The sequence below is a fragment of the Caenorhabditis elegans genome, chromosome I (genome assembly GCF_000002985.6).
Source record: "Caenorhabditis elegans chromosome I".
In the NCBI taxonomy this organism is placed as follows: domain Eukaryota; kingdom Metazoa; phylum Nematoda; class Chromadorea; order Rhabditida; family Rhabditidae; genus Caenorhabditis; species Caenorhabditis elegans.
Window position 1 is genome coordinate 2,644,538 of NC_003279.8, and position 23,033 is coordinate 2,667,570.

Below are 23,033 nucleotides of genomic sequence, written 5' to 3' on the forward strand. Positions count from 1 at the left end.
TTTGCCGCACACGTCAAAAATTTGACAGTACAATTTTGACTAAAACTATTGATTTTTTAGCCAAAAAATTAGTGAAATGGCACAAAATTGAGCTATTTTGATGCTTAAACAGACATACTACGCGGAACTTATTCAGAAACCAGATGTGTGTTAAGAATTCAGTAGTTTTGGTGCTCCAAAAAACATAAAAAATTTCAAATTTTTCCGAGTTTGTTAAGCACGGCAAATATTGAAAAAAGAGATTTGCCGAATTTGCCGAGTTCGGCAAACTTTGAGATTTGCCGCACACCCCTGCATTAGAAGACATGTCACATTGTGATATATGACTTTTATTGCTGTTTTTATTTCAATTTTATGTACTATTAAAAACCGATAACCGAAAGTATATATTGCCCACAGTTTTTCTTAATATTCATTCAATATTCCTGTGATAATGACCGTACTTCTTACAATCATTCGTCTTACTTTCCTGCTCTTTGTGACATGCCTAGTAAGTTATGATAGCCTCTCAATTTCCAGAAATTCGTACTTAAAAACGCGCAGATTTATTGATTTATTCGAACGGGTCTCGCCGCAAAAAAAAACGACCAAAAAGTACTGTCAGACTTTCCTCGCTGCGAGACCCATCCAAAAAAAATCGTGCGCTTTTAAATATGAGTTTCCCATAATATTACGACAGGTTGTCGCTCTGGCCGACGATACACCTGGATGCATCGATCACAACGGAGTTAAATTCTGTTAAACATTTATTTTTAAAATAAAGTTCGAGTATTAAGAAACTGCATTTCTTCCCATTCCAGGCTTGACCAGCTCCAGCGACAGTTGCTCGCCTTCTTCCATTTTGTAGCGGATCACTTTTCCCTGAAAGAACAAAGTTACTGTATATCTACATTAGTCCTACAGTACTCACTAAAACTACTGTAGAACATTTTTGTGCCTGCTCACCTTATCATTATCCACTTGCAACACTGCCGCGTGATTCCGGAAGTTGTCGAGATAGGCGACGGCGGAAATCAAAGTGACCACTTCTCTAGGCTTGTTCAGATAACCTTCATCCACCATTTGACGTCCTCGTACAATGCATTTCAGATTGTTGGCCTTGCAGAAGTCGGTGGCTTGTTGCTGAAAAAAATTTTTTTGGTGTTATTCGGCATAAAATCGATCCAGTTTAATGCGTTAGCGACCACGTAGTCAAGATCAGAGGGTGGGCGGCAAACAATTTTTTCCGGCAAATCGGCAAACCGGCAACTTGTGGGAATTGAAAATTTCCGGCAAATTGCCGGAATCGAAAATTTCCGGCAAATCAGCAAACCGGGAAATTGGCGGAATCGAAAATTTCTGGCAAATCGGCAAATTACCGGAATTGAAATTTCCGGCGAGTCGGCAATTTGCCGAAGTTGAAGTTTTTGGCAATTCGGCAAATCGCCGAATTTAAACATTTCCGGCAAATGGGTAAATTGCCGGAATTGAAATTTCCCGGCAAATCGGAAAATTGGCGGAATTGAACATTTCCGGCAAATCTGCAAACCGGCACGCTGCCGGAATTGAGAATTTCCGGCAAATCAGCAAACCGGCACGCTGCCGGAATTAAGAATTTCCGGCAATTCGGTAAATTGCCGGAATTGAAATTTCCGGCAAATCGGCAATTTTCCCCGTCCCGCAATCGCCGCCCGCCCTGGTCAAGATGTGTCCGGGCGCCCGTTCCGATTTGATCTTCAAAAACCGCGGGAATTTATAGACGCAGAATTTTCAACAAATGTCACACGGTTAAGAGCAAGCTACGTCAGATTTTACGGAAGGAAAATTCACGGGTTTATTGCAACAGGCAAAAATTTGACGACAGCTTGTATTCTTGAAGCCTTGGCTGGACCAAATTTCTAACTTATCTAAAAATCCTCACCGGTGTGAAAAACGGCATTCCATGCATATCCTTCTGTGCATCATCGAGTAAAAGCACCGACCACGAGGCTTCCATAAGCAGCTTCTTATCAGCGATCGCTTGAACACCCTTCTTCAGTCCCACAAGCTTCTGCAATCCCTTCTCCCGAATCGTTGGTCCAGGCCCTCCAGGCATGCAAAGAATCTTCGAGTCGATCACAGCAGCGGCCGACATCATACTACACGCTCTCTTCATTTCAATCATGCATTCTTCCAAATCCACGTCTCGTTCAATTCCACGTGCCATCAGCCATTCCTTCACTTTGAGCATTTCGATCGAAATCGACTCTTCGTGATGTCCCTTTAATAGAACCACCTTCTCCGGATGCAGTATCTTGTAGGCTAGAAGAAAGACGAGGCATTCGATTTGAGCAAACCCGCGACCCAAATAGCAGCCAAGCATCACATACGTCTGCTCAGGCGGTACCTTTTTCGCGAGACTCATCAACGAGATCATCGAATCACCTTCTCCATACACCGGACCGAATATGACAGCCGGACCCGTGACCTTCACAACCATCTCGTCTTGTTTCAGCACCTCACAACTCTTCTGCAGAAGTTTTTTGAGGACTTCCGGGTAGAATTGGGGGCGTGGGCCGTCTGGCGTGTACTCGCGGATGTATGTCCAAATTTTGCTGATCAATTTTACTGAAAAAAAAGTTTTATTGTAATGAGGTAGGCAGAAAAAGAAGAACATGCCCACCAGCGTGCCTACAAAGCATGCCTAAGCCTACTTTAGTTTCATGCCTTGTAGGTACGCAGGCAGGCGTTTTTTTGCGGCGGCAAGCGGATACTTTTTTTGCAAAAGCACGGATTTGTGAGCGTGGTTGATTATTGATTTTTATTGGAAAATTGAGAAATCACGAAAATGGAAAACATTAAGAAAATATCGATTTTTTCGGATTCCGCAATCGATTATCGATTTTTTTTTCTTAGCTATTTAAAACAACACGGGGTTCTGGATTCTCTCATTGCATTTTTCGCGCTCGCGTGGGAAAGTCGTGTACTCCACACGGGCAAATACATTTAGTTTTACAACTAAACACGTGGTGCCAGGCAGTCCGAATACGGTTTGATCTACTAAAAGTGCGGGAATTTTTCGCCCAAAAAAAATGTGACGTCAGCACGCTCGTAACCAAGCAAAATCAGATGAGAACTCTGCGTCTCTTCTCCCGCATTTTTTGTAGATCTAAGTAGATCAAGCCGAAATGAGCTGACACCACGTGACTAATCCCGAGCCGCGACGCGACACGCAACGCGCTGTAAATCTATCCCGGCTCTGGCCGAGTCAAAATGGCCTAGTTCGGCAAACTTTTACATTTGAAAACATGAGAGAAGCCGACTTCTAAAAATTGTCGCGATGGCCTAGTTTTCCCTTTCGCGACCACATAGCAAGAACTTGTTGCCTGCATTCTGACACTTTTCGACCACAATTTGTCCACGCGGAGTACACGACCGCAATTTCAATAGAGCACACTTACCGTAATCGATTTTGTCAGGAATTATATCTTCGGTTATGTTGATAAATCGTTGTCCATTACCGTTTCCACCATCGTCACTCATTGTTGTTGTGTGAGCGTTTCGAAATAATTTTTTTTTGGTAAAGAATTTCCAATTTGACAGCAACAAAAAACTCACGTAGTCACGGTGTTCTCAATTTCGAAATTAAAAAAAAATTTATTTTCTTTTTCGATTTTTCCCGTGGAAAATTGTCCTTGATATTCAAGGTATCAGTCTAAACTTGCCGCTACGTGGCCTAAAGAAAACATCGGCTATCGATGTTTTTTCGCGGCCACGCAGGTGCATCACCCTACATGGCCTAGAAAATCAGAAAACTCGGCCACCGATATATTTCACGTATCTCCATTTTTGATGTCTGATTTTCCATGTTTCCTAGGCCACCGTTCTTTCTACCGCCATCTCTCTTTTACAAGTAACGCTCCAGTTCTTTCCCCGCTTAAACCATCAGTTGTTTCATCCCGTTTCCGTTTTTAACCCAATGACGTCACCTGTTTATTGACTACAAATCCGATTATTTTCAGACTTTTGTCGGTCTATGACTTATGAATGACTTTCAAAGTCATTCGTTTTGCATCATTTTTCACCATTTTTTTCGTGAAAGTTTGAAGAAAAATTGCTTTTGAATTATTGGTTTTTCGGCTATGTGGCCGTGAAAAGAGAAAACTCGGCCACTTCCAAAAATGAACTTTTTCTCTCCGAAATCTCAAAAAATTTTTTTGAATTCTAGACAATTTTTTTTTATTATGATTCAAAAAATCCCACAAAAGGATTTTCACCAAACTTGACGCGCAAATTTTTTAAATAAATAAAACATGGTGCATCGGAGATTTTTACCAGGTTAAAACAGCCGCTTTAGGTTCCAACTGTAAAACAAAAATTGACGTGGCCGAGGTATTTCTCGGCCACTTTCCTGCTCTCCTTCCAACTATCCCCAAGTACACAGTTGGCTCGTTGGCTCCACGTTGTCTACTCTGTTAGTAAAACAAAAAAGAGCCGGTCCATCAGCCAGAGCAGTTCGCAAACCGCTTGCTGTTTACACGAGCTCACACTTGAGAACCTCCCACTACTCTCACGTAGACGGATCACACAGATTCACAAAAAAACTTTGCTGGTGCTCTCCATATTTTTTGCCTGTACTCGCTATTTGAACAAGCTGATCTATCGTTCATTTGGATGTTTCATGACGTGGCAATTTGCCCTCAAGGTTTGGCGGTACAAATGCATGCTGCATGGCCTAGGAAATTCAAAAACTCGGCCACCATTTCACGTGGGTGGTCAATATCATTAAATTTGCCGGAAAATACCTTAATTATTATTTTGGCGGAAAGAATATTGTTAGACGGTTCTATAGTTTTGTGAATCGTTTTAAGGAGGGCGGCCGAGTTTTTTTTGTGTCAAATTGAAAAACTCGGCCACCGATATTTATCTTGCGGTCGCGTAGGAAAAACCAACATTTTTTCAATCAGAAATTCCTTAGTCTTTATGGTTTTGTCAATCCCCCTGTCACAGATACGCTCTGTCCACGTGGCCTAGAAAGTAGGGAAAACTCGGTCACCGTTTTCCATGGCTGGCCGATTTTCTTATTTTGACAGCCACCAAAAAATTATTTGACCAAAAAAACAAAAAAAAAATTGAATTTCTCCAAAGCCCCAAACCCCCAAAAACATGTACGAAAAAAAATTGTTTTTTTTTTGGTCCGACCACAAAACCCGATTATTATCTGAATAAAAATCTCAAGCGTGCAACCGACATTTCCAGGGCTCATCGACTCATCATAGAAGTAGGCAGCTTTGTAGGTAGGTAGGCAAATAGGTAGATAGGCATATCATGGTGCATCGAAACCATCCCCCTCCCCCGAACGTGTTTTGATCTCTCTTCTCTCCGATTCCGGCGCCAAATGAGTCACTATCTCTCTTCTGTACCTTCCTCTACTAACCCTCTACTAACTACTAACTGTTCTCGATGCTCAAAGATCGCAATATAGTGTTTTTTCTGTTGCTCTATTTGACCTAAATACTCTTCTCTCCCACTCATCCCCACACGCCGTGTACCAGGCAGGTTCGGCGAACAAGTTTGAGAGACTAGCTCTTCCCCTTTCTGATATTATTACAGACGAATTGATCATCTTGACTACTGTTCAAATATTTGATCCTCTCGAGTAGCTTGGCAATTTTGATGCATGTCTATTTGTTCTTGAGTGCTTTGTTTTTGCTCCTATCTTTTCAATTTTCCATGTGTGTGTGTTTTTGTTGGGTGCGCGCGACCCCTCGTGTTTTTCGATAATATTATGATTAATGTTTAACCTCTTCTCCCCTTCTTGTCAAGCTGGACGAAGAAGAGAAGCCTCGGCCACGGCCATCAATGAAGGGGGGGGGGGTTGAAGCACACAGGATTCCAAAAGATTTGCCGAACTAATTAGTGTCAAATTAATTTTCGAAAACAGTTTCGGATGAAAATAATTTTTGGTAATGTTCTCGGCATTCACCGCCAGCTTCTTGCCCAAGTTTCACCCAAGAAAAATTAACATGGATTAGAAGCTGGCCAAACTTGGGCCAAACTTGGGTAAAACTTGGGCTAAACTTGGGCTAAACTTGGGCAAGACCTTGGTGATTTTATATGCGAATTATGCCGCGCTTTTACTTTATTTTTTAGACGATTTCCTGTGGAAAATATTTATTTAAGGACAAAACATGAACAGGGTTAACAACAAAAATCAATTACAAAAAAAAACAACGAAAAATTAAGCTTCAGTGGGTGGAGTCTTTGACCGATCGTCCAGCAGCGGAGACATCATGCTCATTGCGTTGACCGATTGCACTGTAATGAAAATGTATTGGTTTATCGATTAAAAGTATTGAGTTACTTACAATCTGATAACTTCTTCTGGTGACGTCTCCATCCTCTGATGCTGTTCGTGAGCTAAGAACATCTGACTCAACTAAACTCACTGAACATCGTCCTTTTGGAGTTGTCGCGTTCTTGAGGATATTCTGTAAACGCTTGATTGAGAACTTATTTAAGCCTTGATAATTATACCGTTTAATGTACCCTTTAATGGTACATAATATACCCTTTAATGGTACATCGAGAGCACGAATTGTACGATTGCCAAACTGGTACTCCATGGATTTTTTTAATGGCCTGAAATGTAGATAGCTTATATGTTAGTTTTTCAAAAAAAAAACCTACATCCATGTCTAAAACACTGTAACAAATTTCCAGTCTGATTTTGTATTCGAAACCTTCCAAGTTGATTGTGAGGGGGTCTGTATTCGTCGATTCTAACTCCAATCGCATTCTCTCAAAGAGAGAAGAAAAGTCTGCCTTTTTCAATGAGCTAGTTGAGAGCATGATCGCAGACATAAGCACCATTTCGGAACGATACTCTTGAAAACTGGATCGTTCAGCGACAATGTCATTCGGAGCAAGGAAAACAGGCCAAATTTCTCCGCTGAAACAAATTTATAAGTAAAACACAGCACAATCTCGTTTACCGAATGTTCCCTCTTTTTCGGGAACCGTCTGTATTGAATGTAAGATGCAATGTTACAAGATCTTGATATTTACCAGCACTTTGTTCTACTTGCATCATGATTCTCTCCGAATAGGTGTACCCAATTTTGTTCTGAAAATATTTACACATTTTCCAGTAGTTGAGTGATAACTCACGTAGTATTTTTTTAGAAGTTCTCCCGTTTCCCTGCTGATTTATCATTTTCCAGTAGCTGCAAAACTTTTTCATTGAAAAAAAAGGATAAAATAATAGTTTACAAATAAAATAAGAGAGTTTCAAAGAAAAAACAAAAAACAGTTAATTATATGTGTAAAATTGAAAAAAAAATTATTGAAAATGATAAAATATGACGGAAATAGGAAGAAAAATTAACGATAATTAAAAGAGAAAGTTGATTTCGAAATTAATAATCATTGCGTTAAGAGCGCTGCGGATGAGCGCTGCGTGTTTAAAGTTGGGCCAAACTTGGGCCAAACTTTGGCCAAACTTTGGCCAAACTTGGGTAGTAAGAAGTGGCGCGTAGCAACTCGGTCAAGCTTTGGAGTTAGATTGGAGTTAGAATAGGTCAAGCTTGGGCAAGACTTTGGCGAAACTTGGGTAAGAAGCTGCTGAGTAGCTAAAGTTGGGCAAGAAGCTGCAGGCAAATGCCGAGTTGCCCGAGTTACCTTGGCGGTGAATTTCAGCTCATTTTGTTTTAATTTGACCAAAACTGTATTCAATTATTTTTCAAATAAAATATTGAAATTTTGCCAAGAAATCCAAATTTTAAAAAATTTATTTTCTTTAGAATTTCAAATGTAAATTTTTCGAATGAAAAAGTTTGACTGAAAATTCAAATTTTTAGAATTTTTCTTGAAATATATATGTTTCTCTAAAGTTTTCGGCATTTCGCGTCTTCTTTCTTCCACCTTTTTGCCGGAAGGCGAAAAATGGCGATAACTAGGCGGCAAAAAAGTGGGAGAAAGTAGGCACGAAATACCGAGTTCAACTGTAGCCCTGGCCTAGTAGCCCTGGCCGTAGCCCTGGCCTAGCCCTGGCCTAGAAATTTCCCTCGACCGCGGCCACCACAATCAAGAGCGGGTATCCACCCCCTCCCCGCTGGCCTAGCCTTACGCCTCGGCCACGTTCGTAACTTGTTTATAAATATATGTTTCGAATTTATCTTTTTCGTTGAAATATACATGTTTATCTAAAGTTTAACTGTTTTTAATGATCCTTTACTTGGAGTGGCCTAGAAATTTCCCTCGACCGCGGCCACCAAAATAAAGAGCGGGTAGCTCGTCACTTCGGTTACGGTCATGACTTGTTCATATATTCATGCTTACTCATCAATAATTTATATTTCTTATTCTATTTTTAACTCATTTAAACTATAAACAACATTTTTTGCTTCTTCCTTTCCATGTGATTTTTCGTTGTTTCATCTGTGCAACTAGAACAACTATTTACCCCATCAGCTTGTTTTTTTGAATTTTAAAGTTGCTTAAAACCCTGACTGTTGTGTAAATATTATTTAACTTATCGAAAGAAAGAAAGAAAAACCATCTCTATTTTTTGAAAATGGCCGTGAAAAATTGGTGGCCGAGTTTTTTCCGTTCTCGGTCATTGTATAAAAGAGCCTCAAAACGCCCCAAAAACTGGTGGCCGAGTTTTCTGTTTTCCCGGCCACACTAGTTTCAAACCGGCATTCTTAGGCCATCTAGAAAGAGTGCAAAAAATTAGTGGCCGAGTTTTCTTTTTACTCGGTCATCTAGTTTTCAAAATGGAAAAATAATTTTCCAGCCTGCTCAACCCCCCCCCCCCCTTAAAATCCCAAACTATAGACAAAAAATTGTTGACGAGTACAAGTGCTCGTGATGTTTACCTGCAATCCGTCCGGCTGAAAATCACATGTTTTTTTTGTTAGAAAAATGTTTTGAACCAAACTTAACTAGGTGAATAATGCAGAACAATACATGGTGTGATATGATGTGAGAATCACTTTTTATTATTATTTTTTAAAGTGCTATATTTTTGGATTTTTATTTTAAATTTTGTTCTCTCAGAAAAATCTGTTTTCTAGTCTTCCAATTAGTGCCCAATTTGTGTAAAAATGTCTCGGCTTCAAAATCTCTATAAATAATTAATTTAGGATATTCCGCAAATATTGGTCTAGAAATTTCGGCTTGGCCACAGTGCGTAACCGAAAAAAAACCGTAAACCGTAAACGTGACCGTAAACGGAAAAAAATCGGCCAAGCGGCAAATTATAAGAAAATCTGGGTCAATAAGACCCAAAAATGCAACAGAAAAATCAAGAAACCTCGGCCACCAATATGGCCAAAAATATTTTTGTCGACAAGTTCGGCAAATTGCCGATTTTCCTGAATTGTTCATTTCCGACAATATGACGATTTGCCGATTTGCCGGAAATGTTTATTTCCGACAGTTGGCAGATTTGCCGATTTGCCGGAAATATTTATTTCCGACAGTTGGCAGATTTGCCGATTTGCCGGAAATGTTTGTTTCCGACAATTTGCCCATTTGCCGATTTGCCGGAAATTTTTAGATTTAGGAGCATTTCAAGGATGCGTACAATTTTTAAATTTAAATTCTGAAACTTCCAAGAAAAATGTGCAAAACCAAAATTTGCCGAAAATTTTTGCCAATTTCCATTTTTCTGGCAAATTCGTCAAATCGGCAGGTTGGTCGTTTGCCGGTTTGCCGGAAATTTTCAACTCCGGCAATTAGCCGATTTCCACCAACTCTTGTTCGAAAGTTTCTAGGCCATGAGTGACGTCAGAAACTTTCGAATAGGTAGAGGCCCTCAATTTCTATCGTTTTTTTTTGAAAATAAAATCAACTTCTCAAAAGGCCGAGTTTTCTCCTTGTCACTCCTTTTAGGCCGAGCTCGTCCACCCACTTCCCGTGACCGAACCAAAATTTCTAGGCCATCTCTGAATTTTTCAAAAAAGTTACCCTTCCCGACCCCTTCCATTGACCTTCCTGAACTTCTCTCCCCGCCATGTGATCACCGGTGTTATCTGCAGTGGCTATTTACCAAACTCTTTTTTGTCCCCGGTATGTAGTGGCTGCTGTTGTTATTCTCTTGGCCCCAGATGTTTCTCTCTTCTCTGCAAGTAAAAACGGACCCAAGTGACCCGCCCGGCCGGTGCGGTACCAACCACATGACCCCCCTCACGCCTCCTCCCTGTCCCCGTGTCCCGTGCGTGTCCTTCTGAAAAACACGTAAACAGCTGAAATTGACGACAGAAAAAAAAACAAAAAATTTCGATTTTTGGCTTGATATCAAACCTGAACTTTTGATCCCATGTGAAAAAAAACAGCTAAAATTTTGTGATCGTTTTTTGAGCTTGTTGTCATGCATGTGGTCGGCAGATAAAAAGTCGGTCATCAATTTTTTCTAGGCCACCTGACATTGTCTTTAGTATGCTCTAAAATTGGTGAACTTTTTGAAAAATAGAAAAATACTTAACGCGCACCTCAGACAAGACCCCGCCCACTTCTTGGCTCTGGTGCGTTTTTGTGCAACTTTTCTTTTTTTTTTGAATTAATAAATTCACTTAGAACAGATTTACGCAGAAAAAAATTATAAAACAGGCTGCATACCAAATGAAAACGGAAAACAGCCAAGTTGTGGGCGGAGCCTAAATTCGATTTTTTTTTTCTGATTTTCTCAAAACTTTTAAGTAGATCACATGTTATATACATATTTTCAATAGTTTATCCCATTAATGAGTATGAGGTTTGCCGATTTGCCTGTATGCAGATTAGCCGGAAATTTTCAATTCCGGCAATTTTCCGATTTGCCGATTTGCCGGTCCGCCGATTTGCCGGAAATGTTTAGAGGGATTTTTTTATGATACGGAAACACTAAAAATGTTGCCTTTTGAATTTTTTTCCTTTAGATATTTTCATAGAATTTGCTTGCTTTTTAAAACAAATGTAGGAAAAATCATAAGATGCGTACAATTTTGCCGATTAAAATTGAAATTCTAAAATTTCCAAAAAAATGGGCAAAAACACAATTTGCCGGAAATTTTTAATTCCGGCAATTTTCCGATTTGCCAATTTCCCCATTTGCCAACAATTTTCAATTCCGGCAATATGCCGATTGGCCCATTTGCCGCCCACCTCTGATAGCAATCCCCGCGCTTTCAAAAACAGAGTCAAATTCCAAAAGTTACCAGAAATTATTTTATTAGCTTTGTACACCCCCCCCCCCCCTAGTTGTACATTTCACAGTTTTCCTGCAAATTGGAACAATTTTGCCCTTCAACTCCCAATGATCGCTACCAATTAGGAGCCTCTTGCCCCCATGCCTAGGAGGTGTTGACAGACGATACTAGTCATCTGATTGATCCCCACTTGAGAACACAACGTCACCGCTGCGTGATCTTTATTTTGTGAACTTTTTGACTTTGATAGATTCCTCCGTCCTGTTTAGAAAATCAAAGTCTTCGTACAGCTCTTAACACAATTGAGCACAAAGTAGCACAAAATAGAACGAAGGAAAAAAAAAAAAAAGTGCATGAACAGCTGACACATGGAACAGCTGAGAAGAGAAGCATGTTTCTGGAAATAGATAAGAAGGCATGAATCACACAATTTGGAACTAGTCTAGCAAAGATCAATCAGGGTAATAGACAATTTAGAAGAACACTAGAAGCCCAAATGACTAATCTCTAATGTCTACAATGCTGCTGCTCAAAAACAACTTAATATTCTATTTGCATACACATGTCCAGTGATTTCCACGACTATTTCGAGTATTTCGAGATATTATTGGTTTTCCTGGTTTAAAAAGACTTTGTCTTGCTAATAAATCCGTTGGTAAGATATCAAAAGTCTTTTGTTCAATTTTCTCGGTTACAAGTTACAAAGTCTCAGTCTCAGGTTACAATTGTCTAATTAATAAGGTCTTGATTTATCAATTCCTTACTATAGATGCCTCAGGCCTACCTGCCTACCTAAAATGAAAAGTTATACAGTGAACTGAACATATACCTAGGAAAAATGTTCGAAAACTGTGTGTTCCCTAATTTTTTTTCAGTTTCAAAAACTTGCACTTTCCAAGTCGTATACTTGTCAAAAAATTTTGTAGACTCCAAATATTTTTAAAAATTATTTGAATGATTTTTATGGTTGGGCCTAAAATTTTGGCGTTGTATGCAAAAAATAATGTTTTTCTATAAAAACCGAGCAGCTAAATTGCTCAGGAGCCCTAGCACGGTCCCATTGTTCTTTAGGCTTAGGCCTAGACTTAGGCTTAGACTTAGGCTTACGCCTAGGCTTAGGATTTGGCTTAGGCGTAGGTTTAGGCTTAGGCTTAGGCTTAGACGCAATCTTAGGCTTAGTTCTAGGTCTAGGCTTCGGCTTAGGCTTTGGCTTAGACTCAAGCTTAGGCTTAGGCTTAGGTATAGGCTTAGGCTTTGACTTAGGCTTTGTCTTAGGCTTTGGCTTTGGCTTAGGCTTAGACGTAGGCCTAGACTTAGGCTTAGGCTCAAACTTAGACCCCCTTGAGTGTTCTTGAACAGAACAGAGCCTTGATGTTTAGCCCTCCTTGTTCTCCGCTCCCAGTGATAAGGGAGGTGTGCAGTTGCTCTTCTCATTACATTCCGAACACTGATCAAAAACAACATTTAAGACTCCCCCCACCTACCTCCAACTATACGAATGGCGCCATCGACACGCACTTGCCAATTGGTTCGTGTGCACAAAAATCAAAACATCACTCGCTTCTTTCTATTCTTTCGTTGCCTTTTTTTCCTTTTTATCTCTATCTCCTCTTTATTTTTTCTCTCTCACTTTTAAATGGCTACTGTCTATGTTTGCAGATTGATAATAATCGAATATTTGCTGAGAAAAAGACGACAAGAGAGATTGTTTTTGAGGATGGAGTTGTCATGTTGTTTCTCATGACTTTTGATCATACATTGATAAGAACGTACTCGTGAATTCAGGGTTTGGAAAACACCCGTGTTTTGATCTACTAGGATTTTCCAGTGCGCTTCGATTTCTGGAAAAAAATTTAAACTCGGATAACCATAAAAATTAGGGGAAATATTTGAAATTGTCAAAGTAGATCATTTCTGTGCCAGGTGTGCTCTTTTAATAGATGAGGTTTTGGTTCATCTATTTTAGAGGTTCTAGAAGAACACTAGAAGCCTTCCAGACTGATCTCTAATGCTGCTCATCTAGAAAAAAAGCAAAACAAAAAGACAATGCTTAATATTTCATTTGCATAAACATGTCTCGCTGACCCATATCTGATCCCTTCAGAACGCGACTATTTATAGCTGAACAACACCCGTCATTTCTCACCTGCGCGGCTCTGAAATCGGTGGCCTAGTTTTCGGGTTTTCTCGGCCACGACTCAAGTGTCTAAGAGTTTTGCAACCTCTGAAGGTTTATCTCAAAACTTAAAATGAAAGAAGGAAGTAGAAAAGTATAATCGATGCACCATGTTTGGTACGAATTCCTAGTGATCGGAGGAATCGGGGTTTTGAAAAATTTAATAATTTACAATTCGAGTTCTCATGGTGCATCGATGGTTGAAAATTTAGAAGTACGGATCTTTTTTCCTAACCAAAAAAAAGGCCAAAAAGGCCTTACAAAACTTTAAATTTCAGAAGAAAAAAGTGCATATTTTACTACGTACTCTGCATTTCGCTCTAGCCCAAGTTAGGCCCAAAAATATTATTTGGCCCAAACTTTTTTATTTCGTTTCAAACTTGGGTAGAAATTTGGCATGAGTTGGGTAAAGCGTAGGTTAAACTTTGATGTCGCCCGAATCCAAGTCTTGCCTAACTTCTGATCCAAGTTAATTTTTTTTGGGCCAAATTTGGGCCAGAAGCTAGAGCCAAATGCCGAGCACTTCAAAATTTTTCTATCATCGATGAACTACTAATTTTTGAATCAAATGTTCAAAAACCGATACCCCCGAAAACTTGCCTTCCCCTTTATAAAATAGTTCCCCCCAACCAAAAACTAAATTTTTCCCATTCCAGTTTTTGCCCCCCCCCCCCCCCCCCTCCTCTTAGGGAACACATTTTTCTAATCAAAGGTGACACCAATGTTTCGGATCATTTTCTTTTAGTTGAAGTAGTAAAAACTTTGAAAAACATAAAACTAGTCCCCCCCCCTTGTGCCCAACCACCCCTACCACAAAAAGGGGGGTCTCACCTTGTTTACTGACTGACTCATCTCCGTCTCCAATTTCAAAAAGTTCATGTTTTCCTTGTTTTTCTTCTCTCGGGATCTTGCTCTCCGCAGATGCACAGACTCCAAACTACAGTGTACCCGTCTGTTATGACACCGGCAAACTGCCAAAATTGAAAATTTCCGGCAAATCGGGAAATTGTCAAAATTGAAAATTTCCGGCAAATCCGCAAATTGCCAAAATTGAAAATTTCCCGCAAATCGGCAATATGCCAAAATTTAAAATTTCCGGCAAATCGGCAAATTAACAAATTTGAAAATTTCCGGAAAATCGGCAACTTGCAAAAGTTGATAATTTCCGGCAAATCGGCAAATTGACAAATTTTAAGATTTTCGGCAAACCGGCAAATTGCCAAATTGAAAATTTCCGGCAAATTGTGATCTTGCCATTTTTTTGAAAATTTCAGAATTTCGGAAATTTCAGAATTTTTTAAATCGGCAAAACTATGAATGTTCCTACATCTATTTTGAAAATCAAGCAAATTATATGAAAAATCAGCGAACCGGCAAATTATCGGAATTGAAAAATTCCGGCAAACCGGCAAACCGGCAATTCGACAAAAAATGTGCCAACCGGCAATTGCTGCCTAACCCTGATGTAGGCGCCAAAACGCCTGCCTGCCTAGGCCTTCGCCTGCATCGCTATGTGATGCAACCACCAAGCCTTTCACTTCACGCCAGAATGCGGTATTGAGGCGATAAGGCAGGCAGGTTTAAGGCAGGCGTCAGGTCCTGTAATCGCGCCTGCTTCCCATAGAAAGTTCAGAAATCACCTAAGCCCCTCCAATGAACCCATTTTTCCATCCGTTTCAAAGAACTTCAAGCCCAGCGCGAAAAAAAAGTGACCTCCGGAGAAAGAAATAAAATGGATCTATCTATTTCTCGTTCTCAATTATTTTGCCGGGAACGCACCAAACACCATTATATCAACCCTTCTGGACCTTTCTAATTCTATTATTCATGGCACATTCAGCAGCGGAAGAAGAGATGAGCCTTTTCCGTCTACTTCTCCTTCGCCACGTGACTTTATGTATTACAGCAATTGATTCTCTTTTTTTTCTTTCTGTGTGTTTTTTCCTCATAATTTCTTCTCGAAAACAAAGTTTTTTGTTTTGTTTTGTTTTTTTTTTCGGTTTTTTTCTCTCTTTTCTCCCTCTCTTTCTCCTCTTTATTTGTGTGTAGGCAAGCTTTTTTATTGCGGTGAATTGAACAGAAGAACAAAAGCTTTTCCCCTACCCTCTCCCCACTCCCCGACAAAGCAAAAGCGAAAAAGTAAATATACAATTTTTGAACTTTTCCTGATTTTTATTTTTCGTCTTGTTTTTCCACTTTCACCTGGAGAATCAAAATCAATGTTTCCATTTTGTTTTTCCATCGTTGTTCTCTGCGTCTCCCTCTCTCTTGTTTCTCGCGTGGTGTCTGGTCACCGAGTTTCTACGAATAATTTATTGCTTTTGACTATCGATAAGCTTCGAGAATTTATTACTTTTTGTTCCAATACACCTAGCTTAGTGTTTTGAGACAATTTTTTTGCTGTTGTAAAAAAAATCGATGTGCCATGATTGTTTTTAAAACAATTTAAGTCATGTAAATCTAAATGAACCGGTGCATCGATAGTTTTCTAGAAATTTCAATGAACATTTTTAAATAACAAACATTATAAGTTAATGGCAGAAATTTTTTTAAGCGAATTTAAAAGCTTCAGACTAGATTTTTCGTAAATTAAAAAAAATAATTTAATTCATATAAATCTAAGTGAACCGGGGGCATTTTGACTATCAATTTTTGAAATTTGAAAGCATAACTGTTTCATCGAAATGTCTAGTGTTTTTAGGTAAATTTTGGAATTTTACCATTTTCTAAGTATATTTTACTACCAATCATGGTGCATCGATATTCATAACTGGGCGGCAATTGCCGCTCGGCAAATTGATTTGTCGACAAATTTGGCAGCTTGCCGATTTGCCGGAAATTTTAATTTACGGCAAATTGCCGACTTGCCGATTTGCGGATACCAGATTTGCCGGAACTGTATAGAGGGATTTTTTGTAGGACGAGAGCACTTAAAACTGTCCATTTCTGAATTTTTCCCGTTTTTCTACATATTTTCATAGAATATGCGTACTTCTCAAAACTTCTCAAAAGATATAGGAAAATTCATATGATGCGTTTAATTTTGCCATTTGAAATTGAAATTCCAAAAAATAAGGGCAAAACCACAATTTGCCGAACATTTTCGGCAAATTACCGATTTGTCGGCAAATTCGGCAAATCGGCAATTTGCCGGTTTGCCGGTTTGCTGGAAATTTTAAATTCCGGCAAATTGCCGATTTGCCGATTTGCCGGAAAAAATCGTTTGCCGTCTACTCCTGATTCATAATCATGGTGCATCCGAAATCATGGTGCATTGGGAAATAGCCTCCCTAAAATAATTTGAAAAATACTATCAAATTTCCAGTGCAAAGTTTGAAAAAAGTTGTATAGCTTTTTGTTTTTTTTTTACCAGAACCCAGCAGAATTGCACTAAACACCTGTGAAGTTGTGTTCCAAACTTTTATCTTTCACTCCTTGAAGCTTGACCCCCAAAAGCCAATGCACAAAAAAAATTCATCCCTCGTGATTCCTCTCCCCGAATAAAAATATAATCAGATTCCATTCCCCCGGAAGATTCGCAGTTGTCGAGGTCACGGATCGCACAAAAAGTGTTAATCACGCAGGAAAAAAGTGCTGCAAATTTTCTTGGCAATGATGTATGAGATTTCATGACGGAAGTTTTTTTTGCGTTTGATCTTAAATTCTTCAAAAACTTTGGAGGGAAAGACCAGAGACCAGAGTAGTCGAAAAAATTGAGGAAAAGGAGGAAACAAAGAAACTCTTTCTTCTTTCTCATTTTCCAAACAAAAAAGGTTGAAGATTGTCGATTTCTCTTTGCTCGGCTAGCTTCAGCCAACTGAAAATGAATTTGGCAATTTGGCAAAAAATGTTTGATTAAAATATTTTTGGCACTGACTGAGAAATATTTATTTTCAATTTTTTTGCAGTTATGAAATATGTTTTTAAACGCTGAAAATTTTCGGGACTCGGCGGAATTTTGGAATTTTTTTTTGCCGAAAATGCTGAACTTGGAAATTTTCGAAATTGGCAGGTTCCAAAATATTTATAGCAAAATTCAGAAATTTTTCAAAAATCGGCATTCGCAGAAATTACCGTACTCTGATATTTCCAGCACTGGAACTTTTTTTGAAACACATTCGTCTGCGATCGGTACTTGCCAAAAGTTCCAAAATTTGACATTTTCGGCTCTCGGCAAATTAGGAAATTTGTATATGTTTTTTAATCTACATTTTGGAGTGTTTTGAAAAACTATAATTGCCGAAATGACCGAGCACTAAAACTTTATTGGAATTTTAAAAAATTGCCGAAATTCAACAATTTCGGAAAAGAAGATAGCAATTGCCAAAATGCCCTAACTTTCGAGAATTGACAAAATAGCGGCAAAATGGCAAAATTTTGGCAATTTTTTTAGAAATTGGGTGTTTTCAGAGTTGCCAAACTCCAAAATTTTAGGCAATCGGCAATTCTCGCAAGACTTTATCGGCCGGGGAAATTTCAAAATTTCAAAATTTCTGACTAGTGCAAAAGTGCTCCATGGAGCTCAAGCTGAGGCTTGTCACTTACCACCGTTCGCATGTCTACATGTTTTCCATTTTTTCTCTGTAACTGACATATATTCTTTGTGTCATTCGCATTGCCAGGGAGGTCAAACAAACCGTAAACATGTGGCCGGCGCCCCGTTTTCTTTACTTTTTGTGAGCTTCCCCTTAAATTTAAGTAGGTTACCGATCACAAATCAAATGCATATTATGCCTCCGTGACACGTGTAACATTTTTTCGCCTCAGTGTCATGTGTTGCGCCTTGCCTCATCAAAAAAAGTGCCCAACAATTGTTTTTCTCCTCCCCCCATTCACTTCCATCGCCTCCCGTATCCTTTCATTTCCTCCCCAAAATCAAAAACTTTTAATAATCCCCCCAACAAATATATATCCTCTTTCTGATAGACTGCTCAATGGTCAAGTGACCAGCACCTGGTTATCTCCCCTGAAACTACTTTATATGGCACATGACACGTGCATTTTTGGAATTGCTTCACGTCTTTAGTGCCTTTGCACTTTTTTGGATTATCATGGATTCAAAAAAAAGTATTTAGAGCAAAACACGAGTTTTTGTAATTTTGTAAAAAAAAATTTAATGTTTTTTTGTTAAAACTTTTTAAAATTTCTTGTAAAAGCCTTTTTTCAATTTTGTGAAAAAATTTATAGTATATAAACAATTTATAGTATATAAACAATTTATAGTATATAAACAAACTACAAACTACATTGTAGAGTAGAGTCTAACAACACTATTGCACAGTTAAAGACCGGTCTTATAGATATACAACCAGATGCATTTTTTTGACGTTCCAAAGTTAGCTAGTAGATACTACATACTACATTGTAGATTGCGAACTACATTGTAGACTACAAACTACATTGTAGACTACAAACTACACACTACACTACAAACTACAGCTTCACTGTACACCTATTTCCAACAAATTCAAGCATGAGTTTTTGACACTATTTGCTCCTTTGTCAATTATCGTTATTACTACAAAACTACAAACTACAAATGGAACACTACAAACTACATTATACACTACAAACTACATTGTGCACTACAAACTACATTGTGAACTACCAGCTATAGTTTTGTAGACTACTACTGCAGCTTCACTATGACTTGCTCATCTCACACTTTTTGCTTCCTTGTGAAATACAGTATTCTTCATAAACTACAAACTACAAACTACAACCTACAGACTACAATCTTAGGTTTCCGCTCACTTCGGAGCCGATATCTCTATTTTTATCTTCACTGTCCCCGGGCTCTCTTTTTTTCCAAAAAAGTGCACTTTTTTGGGTATCTCTTCTCTTTTTTTTGAGAATCTTGTTCCATTCTTCGTACCCCTTCCCTTCTCAAATCTCCCCGGAGAACCCTCTCGTGATCCAACCGCCCAAAAAAAGGGGAAATGACGGATCGCCGGCACCAAAGAGTAAGCTTTTGCGTTTTTTTTTCTGGAGAAGTTTTCAATTTTCCAGCTGTTTCTGTGCCATTTGTTGTCCCCACAAGTTTCGAAAAATGTTTATTTTTGACATCACGGAGGCGGTTTTTTCCTGTTTAAAGATAAAAAAAATCTATAAAAAGCTCATGATAAAGCCTGTATATTTCCTTGTTTTCTCAACTTTTCTCAGTCACCGGTCACGAGATTAGCAAGCCGGAACAACAATCGGATTAAGACTTCTCATACCGATCAAGGTCGTTTCTCCTTCCTCCAAAGTTTGCCCCAAGTAGGTAGGCTTTGTGGTAGGTGCCTGCCTACCTACGTGCCAGACGTCTCTCTCAAAGATCTTATTCTCATCTGGTCACCATTTTTCTTTGAAAAACCTTTTCAATTTTTGGCAGGCGGCGACGGTTTGATCACACCCGATATGTACCCATCATATGATTTTTTCTTGCATCTTTCTTCCGTTTTTTTTCTATTTGCGTGATGTTCACAAGAATGAAACATCGTTTTCATTCATCTTTTGATAGAATAGCGTACAACGACACTCCGGTATCCCGACTGGAAGTACTACAAACTTAAGTTTGCAGGGCTTTTAAAAATGTGCTCTGTGCCTTTAATCCTGTGGATACTGTAGCTTCCAGTAACCCCCGAAACAAAGGAACACACTATTACTAGCGGAATTTTGGAGTTTCGTAGTCCGCTATTTTATTCAGGCCAGCCGGGCCGGGGGCCTGGGCCTGGCCCCTCTTGGCCTATTTTTGGGTAGACTAAGTTGTGAGCAAGATTTTTTTAATCTAGTAAACCCATGTTTCAAATGCCACAGTTATCATACTTTTCCTTTATTCTGAAAATTTTTGAAAAAAAAATTAGAAAACAATATCAGATTCGTCTTTCACACAGGTTCTATAGGAAAAATGTGATTTTTTAATTAATTTTATGGAATAAATTTTGCCAGGGTCGGGCCAGGAAAAAAGTTTTTGAGATGCTAATCATCATAAAAATGTCTTATTTTTCTCAAATTAACTTCTTGTTTTCTAACGTTTTTCGAAGAATATAGGCCCAATTTTCTTCAAATTGCGGGTCGCTTGTAGATCATAGATATCAGACTGCTTGCACCCCACCAAACAAAAAGGCCGCACATGACGTCACTCCTCTTCCACAGGCCACCTAAATCTGAATATTCCTTCTCTCTATATCTCCGTCTCTTTGCTCCTTCTCCCTCTAACAGTTTTCTCATGCTCATTTCGAAAAGAGCTCCTTTTGTTTGTCTATTCTATTCGGCCAGACTCTTCATGTCCCCCATTTCTTCTTCTTTTTCAAAACGTCTCTATTCCCCCCCCCCCCCCCCCCCCCCCTTCTCCCCGTAGTGTCAATGTTTTTCAGTTTCTTCCATTATCTATTGATAATATAAGATTCAAATTTCCAAGCGCCCCAACAAAAATTTTCAAATACCAAAAATCGAAAGTTATTTGTCCAACTGTGTGCCCAAATGTGGAGCTCTGTTTGCTTTTTTGCTTTGTATGGCGGGGTGGGCAGAAACTTGAGAACACTGTGTCCCCCCAAGGGGAGAGATCGCCGTCCCCCCACAAATGGCACGTACTCAAAATAGACCTCTAAGGTGTTGGCATACAGTACTCCTAGCTCACAGTAACTCGATCAACAATACAGAACTATAACTGTATAGTAATGTCATTAGAAAATTCGCGAAACTCGTTCAATGTCGGATGCATCATGACTAGAGAGCTCGGGCTTAAACGACTTGATTCAATTTTTGGTGAACACTTTGTTGTTCACTTTTCTCATTCTTTTTCCTAAAAAAGTAAAGAAACACATACCAGATACTACTACAACTACTTAAACGTCGAGTTCAAACCCCCCAGACCACCATGACTTCAGTGAAACCCGAGCTGCCTGACCACCCGTGCCCTTCGGACCCTTCGCAAAAAACTAAGATTCGTATAGCTCCCCCCTGGTCCCCCCATCCCATGTCACTTTTCTTATCAGAGCTTTTGCTATCATCAACTATTTCATTGAATTATCAAGTCATTGTTTCTTCGTTTAGTGTATGGGGGTTTTTCAGGGTACAAAAGACCTCGATAGACAATGCCCGCGTAGTCATCATGGCGGCGACGGCGATGGCGAGTCATTGAGCTTCGGTTCTTCTATGGAGCACGCGTAGTATTAAGCATTTTCTATTTCTGGCTCACTTTCTTATCATCTTGTTTTTTCTCGCTTGTTTCACTATACATATATGTACAGTTCAGTTTGAGCTATTTCTTCCTGGTCTTTTCTATTTAATATTTTTGACCAAAAGCAGTTGTATGTTACTTTTCTTTGGCTTAGGATTAGGCTTAGGCTTAGGCTCAGGCTCAGGCTTTTGCTTAGGCTTCGGCTTTGGTTCAGGCTTAGGCTTAGGCTTATACCTAGACTTAGTCTTAGGCTTAGGCTTAAGCTTAGGCTTAGGCTTAGGAATAGGCTCAAGCTAGGAATTGGTCGTGGTGGTAGGCTCATGTCCAGGCTTAGATTCAGGCATACTACACTTTTGTGGTAAAAGCGCAGCCGACATCAATCAAGGCTCGTGTTGAAGCTACTGGCCTTTGACGCCTGCTTTGAGTACATGTAGAATAACTATTATTCGCATTTCATAGGGAATACCTTTGACGGCCATAAAAATTAGCCTTTGGTCAGTCATTGTCTTTCTATAAAAGGCATTGCATCGTTTCATTTTTGATCTATCGGTTCTGCCACGTCACCTAACCATTTTCGACCAATTTCCTTTCTAACGAAGATCATTCCAATAGAAACATAACTAGCAATTTTTTTGTTGTTCAATTTCTTAAAGTCGCTTGTAGTTTGGAAATGGTCAGGTCAATACTGATAACGGTATAAATTTTTAAATTTTCAAGAAGTGCACGTAACTGCACACGGCCTTGCACAATGAGGAACTGGAGTTTTACGAGAATTACAAAAAGTTACACTTTTTGCCGAGTCACCTCACAAAAACAATTATGAGGAGCACTTGATGTGTTGTCACAAAAAAAATGTTTCAAGATTTGTTATATGTGACACGTGATCTTATTATTTTAACAGCCTGGGGTCCGGCAAATGATTTTTTCCGGTGAATCGGCACCTCGGCAATATGCCGGAGTTGAAGTTTCCGGCTAATCGGCAAATTGCAGGAAAAGAAAATGACAATTTCCGGCAAATCGGCAAACCTGCAAATTGCCGATTTACCGAATTTGCCGGAAAAACGGCAATCGCCAAAAATTCCCGGCAAATTGTGGTTCTCCCCTTTAATTTTGGAAATTTCAGAATTTTAATTTCAATCGGCATAATTGTACGCACCCTATGAATGTTCCTACGTCTATTTTAAAAAGTGAGCAAGTTGTATGAAAATATCTAAAGAAAAAGGGAGAAATTTCAAAAAGGCACAGTTTTAAGTGTTTCCGTATTAGAAAAAATCCCACTAAACACTACCGACAAGTTGATATTCGGCAAAACGGCAATTTGCCGAAAATTTAATTTTTCGGCAAATCGGCAAACCGGCAATTTGCCGATTTGCCGAATTTGTGGGCTACGTAGGACGGCCTGGAAGGACACTGTCTCAAGATAGATGGACTCAAAAATGTCAATGTTTTAATTGTTTCCGTCGTATAAAAATATCCCTCTAAATATTTCCGGTAAATCGGCAAACCGGCAAATTGCCGGAATTAAAAATTTCCGGCAAATCGG

At 39.2% G+C, this 23,033-nt stretch overlaps 2 protein-coding genes, 1 long non-coding RNA gene and 3 other non-coding genes across 7 annotated transcripts; 3 read left to right on the top strand and 3 right to left on the bottom strand.

Moving 5' to 3' along the window:
* Positions 1-427: 427 nt before the first annotated feature.
* linc-23 lies at positions 428-772 on the top strand. Its single transcript, NR_101528.1, has 2 exons — positions 428-490; positions 680-772. It is a non-coding gene; the product is annotated as a long non-coding RNA linc-23 (long non-coding RNA).
* F40E3.5 (Serine/threonine specific protein phosphatases domain-containing protein) lies at positions 736-12,708 on the bottom strand. Its single transcript, NM_001383862.2, has 5 exons — positions 12,635-12,708; positions 3,420-3,590; positions 1,901-2,586; positions 946-1,122; positions 736-861 (listed from the first exon to the last, which is right to left on the bottom strand). Exons 2-5 carry the CDS (start codon positions 3,499-3,501, stop codon positions 772-774), a joined length of 1,035 nt encoding a protein of 344 aa, NP_001370693.1. The 5' UTR covers positions 3,502-3,590; positions 12,635-12,708; the 3' UTR covers positions 736-771.
* On the bottom strand, positions 6,200-7,174 carry F40E3.6 (SPK domain-containing protein; the record flags this gene model as incomplete). Of its 2 annotated transcripts, NR_131366.1 has the most annotated exons (6): positions 6,200-6,276; positions 6,327-6,449; positions 6,496-6,600; positions 6,649-6,910; positions 6,954-7,084; positions 7,129-7,174. NR_131366.1 is itself a non-coding variant. In NM_058619.1 (5 exons), 5 exons carry the CDS (start codon positions 7,172-7,174, stop codon positions 6,200-6,202), a joined length of 777 nt encoding a protein of 258 aa, NP_491020.1. The 2 variants fall into 2 exon arrangements, 1 of the variants encoding a protein (NP_491020.1); NM_058619.1 differs by having other exon boundaries at positions 6,323-6,481; positions 6,543-6,600; positions 6,954-7,174.
* Positions 11,330-11,386, bottom strand: F40E3.9. The gene has a single exon (NR_049985.1). It is a non-coding gene; the product is annotated as an Unclassified non-coding RNA F40E3.9 (non-coding RNA).
* Positions 12,289-12,476, top strand: F40E3.8. Its single transcript, NR_049986.1, has one exon. It is a non-coding gene; the product is annotated as an Unclassified non-coding RNA F40E3.8 (non-coding RNA).
* A 9,138-nt stretch (positions 12,709-21,846) lies between the features above and the next one.
* F32B5.17 lies at positions 21,847-21,931 on the top strand. Its single transcript, NR_101529.1, has one exon. It is a non-coding gene; the product is annotated as a small nucleolar RNA F32B5.17 (small nucleolar RNA).
* The last annotated feature ends 1,102 nt before the right edge of the window (positions 21,932-23,033 follow it).